The sequence below is a fragment of the Atta colombica genome, unplaced genomic scaffold (genome assembly GCF_001594045.1).
Source record: "Atta colombica isolate Treedump-2 unplaced genomic scaffold, Acol1.0 scaffold150, whole genome shotgun sequence".
In the NCBI taxonomy this organism is placed as follows: Eukaryota; Metazoa; Arthropoda; class Insecta; order Hymenoptera; family Formicidae; genus Atta; species Atta colombica.
The window spans coordinates 1175742-1186071 of record NW_017259240.1 but is presented as its reverse complement, the minus strand read 5'-3'; the positions used below and the strand labels follow the sequence as shown (position 1 = coordinate 1186071).

The window sequence follows — 10330 nt, the reverse complement described above, 5'->3', positions numbered from 1 at the left end:
TCTGAATAAACAGGAGTCTTAAGATTGAAATCAGTTCGACATTGAAATTGAAAATAATTTCGTTTATTGGTCTGATTAGAAGAGGGACGATAATATTTTCGATGGTAACTACTAATATTCACTAATATTCGAGGTCGTTTATTACACTCACTGTTCAGTGTACATCTAAAAGCACCCTTTCTTGTAGACGTTTCTTTTCGTAGTTTCATAATAATCTTACTAGACTGCGTGGACTGGTTCCGGATGAAAAATCGGAATCACCGTTATTTCTTTCTTGACCAGCCAGAGAGGCGTCATTAAAAGATGGATCGTGGACAGTCATTAACGTAAAACAGGTGTGCTTCTTCAAGTGAACAGCGCTCTTGAAGTAGCATTTCATTCGTCTCTTGCTAGAAGACTACACGTCTCTATTTACTGCAACAGTCAATAATTCGTTATATCTTTATGTGTATATTATTTAAAGTATTTCAGTTCAATATTTAAATACTTATAATCATTTTTATATGTATTATTACTTAATTATTGAATCATAATGTTTGTAAACGAAATAAATTAGTTATTACGTCATTTTGTAAAATAGAATCTTCTTAATTCTTCTTTCTATTCGTTTTATTTTTTTTCTTTCTCGGCTATCAAATTCTTAATGTAAATCTCTCTTTTTTCATAAACAACGAATGATCTTCTCTGCCAAAAATTCTGCTTTTTTCCAAAGTGCTTTAAGTCTCTCCGAAGCTTGTTCATTAGGTCATCTAAATTTTTCAAGTCAGAATCATTTATTTGATCGTCGGTGATGATGGCGATATGATGATTTTTTAATATTTCATCACTGTTTGTCTTTATTCGATGATATTTGACAATCTTTTTCATGTATTTTGTCAAATCCAAAGCAGGTAAATAGTAAGATTTTGGTGACTTCAAGGTTCTATATTGTCTTGCGTGCGGCAGACAAAATTCCATATCTTCATCTTCTATTAATTTCAGTTGTATTCCGTTTTGATTCAAAAATACGTCAGATTCAATTTTCGAGGTGTGTGCATTTAAAAAGGCTTCCCGCAAATTCTTTCCACGGTTAACTCGATTTGGATCCTTCAGCCACCACATTTTTTTCATCAATGTTATTTCTTGCTCTTTACTTTTGTCTTCATAGACCTAATAAACATAAAAAAATAAAGAAAAATGATTTTTTAAAAAATCAATCCTCTAAAAAAATCTAAAAATATGAAAAGTTTCAACAAATTTAAGATTTTAGGATTTATAATAGTATTAAAAAACATTAATTATCTATAAATTAATACATGACTTGTGAATAATATGATTAAATTTATAATTTCCTTAATTCCTTAAATCCTTTGAGAAAATTTATTTTAAATGAAGTTAAAGTTTTTAAAGTAATTATAAGAGTTTACTTAAGAAATTTTTAGATAATCTAGAGTGAGCTAGAGTAAGAACTTTGAAATATTTTAAGGTTGATTTATTTAAAGTAATCTTTAAAAAATCATAGGTTTCATTATCTCCATTGCATCTGAATTTTTCAAAATGCTTTTGAGTTTTAAGTAAGTTTAAGTTAACTTAAAATTCACTCACAAACAACGCGGCATCATCACCAAATGAATTCGGCAGTGATGCATTTTCTCGTAAGTTGAAATTAATACAGAATAAAATAAAAAGCATTGAGATATTTCATTTGTGAGATATTTAATTTTTTTAATGAAATAATTTTTTGAAGACAAATTTTTTAGATAAAGGTGCTTGTCTCATTTAGACAATTTCATGATTTCACAATCATAATATCATCTTGAAGAAAAACTTCAAAATTATTGGCATTATAACTTTTCATAATTCTTAAGTTTCTTTTTAACCCAATAAGATTAAATGATTCAACAAATTGATGTCGAATTGATATGCAATTGACGGTTCATTTCTCGTTGAGTAGGTTTAAAATTACTTAACTACTTACTAGATAAAAATTTTCTCGATAAACTGGAACAAATACATACCTCTACAACCTCCTGAGCATCTGTAACAACTTGAAGAATCCAATACGGTGGTTCCAAACCTTGGCCATCACTTGCGAATTGGTTCGTGTTCTTCCTCATCGTCGACAAATCGGACTTTGATGCTTTATTCTCAGATTGTATTTTTGTTCTAATATCTTCTGCTCTCTTTATCTTTGCCTGGTTCACGACTATCCACTCGGCATTCGTGAGGGGCCAACTATTGTTGAGCACAAAAGCCTCTATGTAATACAAATTTTTTTTCTTCGCATTTTTCATCTTTTTGTTAATATCTTGGCTGTTATTCTCAGTCCTATAATTTTCCTCATTACTTGTATGTTCCAAAATCACTAAGGGTAATAATACCGTTGAACCACCGTTTACTTCAATTAAAACGTTACCGTCTTCATCGATAACTTTTATTTTGATTTCCGTTAGGTTGTAAGAGGTTGTCAACCTTATCGAAACACTGTTTCTTTCTGAAATCGTTTGTAGAATATAACGCAAGATACAATCTTTCGCGTTCGGGATATAAGTACCGATTAATTCATCGACTTTCAATCTTGGTGGTTTGATCTCTAAGGACAAAGATTGCTGCTCATCTAGTTGATAGAGTATTGGGTTACCTTTTATGGTAATCACGCGAATTGTCCAATCGAACTCTTCAAAATGCTTATCGCTCCAGCTATAAGCGAACACCGTGTAACCATCCGGAAGGTACTCGTAATGAGTTGGAATCACGTGATTCACAAGACGTGTCATTTCGCGTCCGCTTTGATTGTTAAAGACACGAAGTGCGAAACGAGGAAGATCGATTAGCAATTCGAAGGCCGCGAGAACCGTCTCTTTGGGTTTAGGATTTACAACGAATCTAACAATCGGAAAGTATTGTTCATGCCTGATGTTTCTCAGAACATTTTTGAATTCCTGAATATTTAGAACGTGTATGAAGTCTTCAGAACAAGGATACAGATCACGCAGGTTATCATGACGATTAATAACATTCCTTAATAATTGGCTTGCGAGAGACAAATCAAATAGATCGGATATCATTAGGAGTCGATCACGAATTTGCGTATGAAAAGCGTGATCAGGATTGTGAAGTTTTTTATATCCCTTGACGACAGCCATCTTGAGAAAAGATTGAATCGTAGTTGCAGCTTGATCTAAGACATCTATTTTCAAAGTTTTCCTTATTGTAAGATCTTGAAAAATATTTTGATTTGTCATTAAATCGAGAGATTCTAATCTAATACGCGGATTTAAGAAAAATATTCTTAAAGAGTGAAGAATATCTTTGAGTTCTTCGTCAGGAACAATCTGTCTGATCAACCGAACTTGTTCTTCCATGAAAAAATGGTGTATTAGTGTCCGAAAATTTTTATTTTCTTTTAAAGAAGCAAACTGCAAGTTAGGCATGTAGCTTTGGTAAAAGTTTTTCAACATTGATGGATAATTCCTTGTTCCAAACGATCGATAAGCTTTACAGAGGTTGTCGCTAATTATTTTCGATATCTGCTCAATTCTGTAAGACTCTGAGGTCATCAGTTGTTGCACAATTGCTTGATCTCCAAGATGAAAATCCGTATCTGAAGAAATAATCATCAGACCTGAGCCTAAACGACTGTGAATCTGCAAAAGTTGCCTGCCAGCTTCCAATTCTATAATAATTGACTTGTTGCCAGTAGTGGAAATAGTTATCGATTGATCCGGTGAATCCGATATAAAGAACCAGTTGTACTTTTCAAGGATCAAGTAATTCTTTTTGTGCAAATCGTTCTTCTTCTTCGGTGCGGCGCAAAGATTGACCAAGAAAAATTTTTTCTTCGGAGAATCGCAGAACAAATATAGAGGTTTGTATTTGGATTTTAGTATCTTGCCGATATTGTTGTAAGTGTCTATAAGTTTTCAAATTGAAAGAAAATTTTAAGAAAATTGGATCGAAATCTCATTGTGTCTTGTTTATGAAAAGAAGAATTCAATTTATTTTTGAAATTAATCTTCAATATTATTGTGAATATCTGATTTCTTTGAGAAAAGAATCTTAATTATAAGCTATAACAAGAAATCCTTCGATTTATGTATTTATAGTTATTTGATCTTTCTTTTTTAATTAACAGTATATATTGTCTATAATTCTATTAGATATTTAAAAGAATTCCAGACAATTCTTTGTCTAGAATTCTTTTAGACAGAATTTTTTTAGATAGAAACTTCAATAAAAATATACCTGCTTTTTCCTTTTCAGTTTCTTTTATTGAAGCAGCCTTTGCTGTTTCTGATTTATTATGATTCTCACTGGCTATCTTTAATACGTCATCTGTTACTTGAATCGATTGCTGGAAATACTCCAACTTGTAAAACAGATATACTTCCGTCACGTATGAGGCTAGTTTGTTGAAGTCGATCCATCGATTGACGTCTTCCTTTGCTTCTTCTTTCGATGCGGTGGGTAAGTCTGATGTTTCCTGAGATCTCATTCTCCGAGTAAATTTATCGGACTTCTCAATCTCGTTTGAAGAGATTAAGTTTCCTGCAACGTCACTTTTATCATGACCAATCCTGTTGCACTCTTTGAGAGGACTGATCACTTTTAAATAACGAATCGGGACAAAGTCGGCAAGATCGATCATATTTCGCGAAATGGCCCACTTTAACCAGCGATGAAATTTCCATTTTGCTAATGGCGGCTTTACCTTGAGGAAAAAAAAAAGTAATTTAGAGCCAATTACAATTCGCACAAAAAAATTTAAGAATATAATAGAAACATCTAACAGATATATTTAGTATGTATTTCTAATATTCTCCATATTCTAGCTTTCGCTATACGCGTTTCAAACTTTTGAACGATTTGGAATGTTAATAGTTTTATTTCTTCTAAGATGTTTTCTTTACTTTTTACAATTTACTTATTATTTTGTTATTATTATTTCTTTATTATTTCCCAGAGAATTCATAACAATCTGTACTATCTGAGTTTCTCTACATAATAAATTAATAAGTATCATCATGATAACTATTAAGAGATAATCATTGAATTGAGATTTAATGCTCTTACATCTTTGGGATCAAGAGGAATATCACGCGACTGAACAATATAAATTATGTGATCCCAGCAGGGTGATAGCCCTGGCACTGCATCGCTTCCGAGTGCTCGCATGTCGCTCAAGAGGAGAAACAGCGCGATCGGTTGAGGTTTCCCAGATTCGGCGGCAAACGGCTGCGAAGTTTCTCCGGGTTTTTTTGTCTCGTTAGTCATATTCGCAGAGCTTTCTATTCGGAAATATAGACGGGAATAACGTAATACGGTAATCGAAGAAACGTCTATAGATCGTTATGTATGTACAGTACATACATTCAATGGACATACCTGAAATATAATCTTGTGCGGTTTGCGTAGTCCACTCAAAACGTTCGGAATATTTCGTTATAAAGTCCCATTTGTCTTGCAACGTAAAATCCGCGATATTCATTGTTAAGTAGATCCAACCTGTGTTACTATTAAAATTTATATTACTGTAGAACCTTTCTTAGAATCATCAATAGGATCAATATGGTGATTAATTTATTTATAGTAAATAGCAGATTTTGAAATGAATCGTTAAAAATTAAAGAAAGAAAATTTTTTGAACTAAAATAATTATATTAATTATTTTGTTAAAAACAAAACGATAGAATGAAACAAAACGGATGTTGTGTTCACCTGTAAAACAAGTGATTGGATGAAAGTCGATGATCTCGCGACGTCTGGTCCAAGTTAATGAGACCAATTTGAGCAATGCTTTGGCGAGAAGCATCGGCCATAGCTCGAAGTTGTTGGATGTGCGTGGTAAAAGAGGCTTGCCATTTTTATCCACAGGAATGATATCGTCCACTAGGATGCGACGCCAACATCCCATGTAATATAATCTTACAATATATTTTCCTAGAAGATGTTTATTAATTGGAACCAAAGTGGTTTAAGCGACATGCATATATATATACGCAGATAATAGACTTATATTATTTTTGAAAAATTATTATCAATTTTTGAATCTGAGATTCAACAGTGCAAAGGATTTAGAAAATTTCTATGTAAATCATCAAATTATTATGTGAATTGAATATAATGTCATATCTACCGTTTGGATTTATTATGGGTTGATGCTGGATGTTTTTCCCAGCTTTGTTCATGGAATACACGTGCATCCAACCATACCAGGGATTATTGCGACCGATCCAAGTGAAATTCGAGTTCTCTCCGCTAATGTCTAAACCCTCCCGACCGCAATATTGCAAGTTTGTCAACGCGGACACAAACCATCTCACAAACTGAAAATTGCTATTATCATTAACGCTGTTCTTGTTCGTCGCTTTGCAGCAATTTGTAAGTCATTAAATGTTATATTAAATTACAGTTATAAAAATACCTCGCTATGTAATAGATGCTTATTGTTTGTAATCAGATCAGAATGTTCCACGGTCATTACGTATACAATCGGAGGAGCCTGAAGAATATTTCCGTTTTTATAATGTTTATGTACATTAATATAATATTTCATTGTGTTTAATTAGAACTTAATAATCGCTTTCTTACTTCAAAGTGACACAATTCAAAGAAATTAAGTTTCTTAAAAAAAAGCTATTTTTTAAATTGAAAAAATTGCTGATTAATCAAATAATATTGGAAAAAAGAATAATAAAAAAAAATAAATAAAAATTCTTAACAATGATTAAATAATCATTTTTGTAATTTTTGTTTCACAATTTTTAAAAATCCTTTTTAAATTTTGATAATTTTGACGATATTTTTTAAACTACTCCTTTTGAGTGACAATTGTGATAATTTTTATAAAGTTAAGTTAATTCTTTTGATGAAATAGAATGTTTATTTAACTCATTTATGATAATAACTCGAAAATCACGTATTTTATGTTACTTTTAAAGTAAAAGAGCCATATGTCAATTTAAAAAAATTAATGTCCGTTATCTGAAGTGCATAATTAAAATAGACAATACAGTCAAGTGTTCCAAATCTTTTGCTCGTATCCAACGGTCAGGTTCTAAAGACCAAGGCATAGCGACACGTTCTGCGTCTAGGAATAGACCATCTGGACCGTCTTTAGATATTTCCCATTTCTCGTTATTTAAATCGGAGTCCTTCCATTCTGGCCATTCGTATGCAGTATACGCGTTAGGATTAGTTTTAGCGGTGAAGAAGCGTTTAGACTTTTCAGACATATTGCAAGAAAAATAGAAAGTAGGACGCAGAAAGCTGCATCTTCAAGAGATATAAGGATTTATATAGGGTACTATAGGGCGTGACAATCAATTATAAATGTTACTCTCAATTCTGAAAAAAGTATATATATTTTTATTGATCCTTTATATGTATATTATACACTATCATATGGACAGAATGGAATGTATTTATACCTCATCGATGGTCAGGAAACTAAAAGTTACATACCAATTAGTACGAAGAACCTATATAGTCAAAACGTATAGTACATTATAACGAATGTTTGTTATGCAAAAAAAATTAATATAAAGTAATATATCTAGAATATCTTAACGATCTAGAATATCTTAAGAAATAATGATAAAGAAAAGAAATTCCACGAAGGACTATGAAAGTCCTACAAACAGAGTGATTTGTCATTTAATATTCTTATCAATAGTTTCAGTTCTTTCTCCGATAAAATCTAAATTCTATCCATTTATGTACAAATTTTTTGCAATTATAATTTCATAACAATTATACTTTCATAACATAGCAGAAGATACTCAGCGATCTCGATCGATTCGGTAATTAATATATCACTATTCTTGCACTCTTGTTGAATCAACTGTCAACTTATTGTTAGATTTCTTATTGATAATTTTTTGTTTTTCGAAAAATTAGATTTCTTATCGATAATTTTCGCATAAAATGACAACGTTGTTGCAGTTCGGCTCGTCGCTAAGCCGACGTTTTAATTGGCATGAAATTATTGAATTATATACGTACATTTGATCAATAGAACGAATGAAGCGCTACAGCTAAACACACCCTCCACATTCGACTAATTAGTCCTAATTTAAGTCCTTAAATAAAAATCCGTTAAACTAGTAACAGATATTTTTTATCATAACAAATATCAAGTTTTTAAAGTTTGGAAATTATATCCCAAATTGAAAATACGCTAGAAGAAGTTAATTCTCTAACCGTAAAGAATAAATACAACAAGGTGAATTGAACGAATATTTAATATTTTGCAAATTAGAAATAATGTCAAACATAATCTTCAATACGGTCGTCAATGCTTCTATAATACAGTGATAATATGCCTTCACGGAAAAATTTGCGATAATTTGCGACGCAAAAGAGACATTCAGTCAAGAGAAGCTTACTTTCCTTCCCCTTTCTTAGTGAAAATTTTTTTCAAAATTTTTATACAAATTCGAACATTTTTTGAAAATATTGAAAAAGTCTACATCTCTCTCTTTTCTTAGAATTTTTCATACATATAAATTATGAAATATTCTAAGATATTCTATTTTAATACTTATTTAATAATTTTTGAAAAAATATACTTTATACTTTAAACTTTTTCAGATTTATAAGATTTATAAGATTTTTTTCATCAAAAATTATAGGAAAAGAAATCTTAGAAATTTAAAAATATATTTCAGAATTCACATGTGTGTGTATATGAAGAATTCTAAAAAAGGATATATACTTTCTCGACATTTCTAAAAAGTATTCCAATCTGTATAAAAAATTAGAAAAATTTTCTAAAAGTTATAAGATTATATGAAAAATTCTGAGAAAAAAATTTCTCCAGGGGTTTTAATCTTTTCTTTTTTCAGTGTATCGAGAATCTTTGGCACTGATACAAATCTCCATCTTATTGAATATGTACTAAGTAAAAATAACATTCATGCACCGTGATTTTTTAAACTATAAATATTTATAACTTTCTTTCTATCTAAAATTCTTCAAAAATATTTGTTCCAGCGGCAACTATATGTATAATATGTCTCATACGTGAATTAAGAAATAAAGTGTACTGGCTTGTAGAATGCAGTTAATATACTTAGCAGTTTCTCATTAACTACATGTCTATGTGTGTTAATTACATTAACAATGTAGTTAACAGTAGCTAAATCTTACTCAAATGTAGATTTCTAAAACCTTCAAAAAAATTAATTGACTTCAGTCATGAAAACTTTTGTTTGCAAATAAAAGCAAAAATGCTACGTAATGTCATAAAAGAAAATTATAAGCGCACTTTATTTTTTAACTTTTCCCGTATAATACATAATTTATTTATTGGTGTTATCTATTTGCAACTATTTAATAATCAAGAGCTATACTAATAGCAAAACTCAGCAGTATGCAAATACTTTTCTCATCCACTGTAAATAACGTCTCCACGCGTAATACATATATTCTTTAAAAAAAATAATCCCACTTCTCTCCTTATAGAGATGGAAGTAAATCGAAATACGCACAAAAAAATATATATATGTGTATAATAATAAATCTACAATTTCTTGAGAATGTGAATGGCCTTCCGCGTTTATCAGGCGAACGCGAATGTCCGAAAATAATTCACGCCCTCAAACTGGCAGTGTTCGGAAAACCTGTTTTGCACGCGCAATTACAAACCCGTGTAAAGCAGGCATTATAAAAATCTTGATAATACTAAAACTGATGCTAGTTACTGGCATGTTACATAAATCACGACTGTTGTCGATCCGCAAAAGCATTACAGCTAACTTTCGTGACTTATTTATGATTGGCAAATAACTTATTTATCGAGAATGTAGCTCATATTACTCAACAATAATTTATTCAATCAAGTAACCAGAAACTAACGGCAGTTGTTATTACTAGACGATTAACTGAAAAATTTTTCTCATTATTGCATTGTAATGCTTTCGCATAAACCGGATTCTAGCAGTTGCTAAACTATAAATATCCTGAGAAAAAGGAATTAGATCTGTCGAAATATAACCATATCTGTTTTAATAAATCTAGTAAGCTCTGCAAATTGTTTCTATTTGGCCAGATCTAAAAAGATATAATCAGATCTTCAAAAATTTTTCATATAACATTAATTAATGCAATTTTATTGCTAAAATAAGTATTATTAATTAATATTATAATTCGCAATACAATACGACAAAATTACAATTAAAAAAAAATGTTTCCCTATTTAAATTCGCGATAATTAATTATATCAAGTGTTCATTCAGTATAAGCTGTACCACATCTAGTGCTGCTTGGTCTCTATGATCATCGGGAACTACTTTGATGATTCATAAACACTAAATATATATGTAGATATATAGGTGACATATCTGGTCAA

The 10330-nt window shown here is 30.7% G+C and overlaps 1 protein-coding gene across 1 annotated transcript; it reads right to left on the bottom strand.

The window, feature by feature from the left end:
* Positions 1-205: 205 nt before the first annotated feature.
* On the bottom strand, positions 206-5893 carry LOC108685283. The gene is given in 7 exon segments (XM_018189999.1): positions 206-422; positions 614-1149; positions 1998-3892; positions 4225-4690; positions 5053-5267; positions 5365-5484; positions 5698-5893. Coding segments are annotated over 7 exon segments (3645 nt in total).
* Between the last annotated feature and the right edge of the window lie 4437 nt (positions 5894-10330).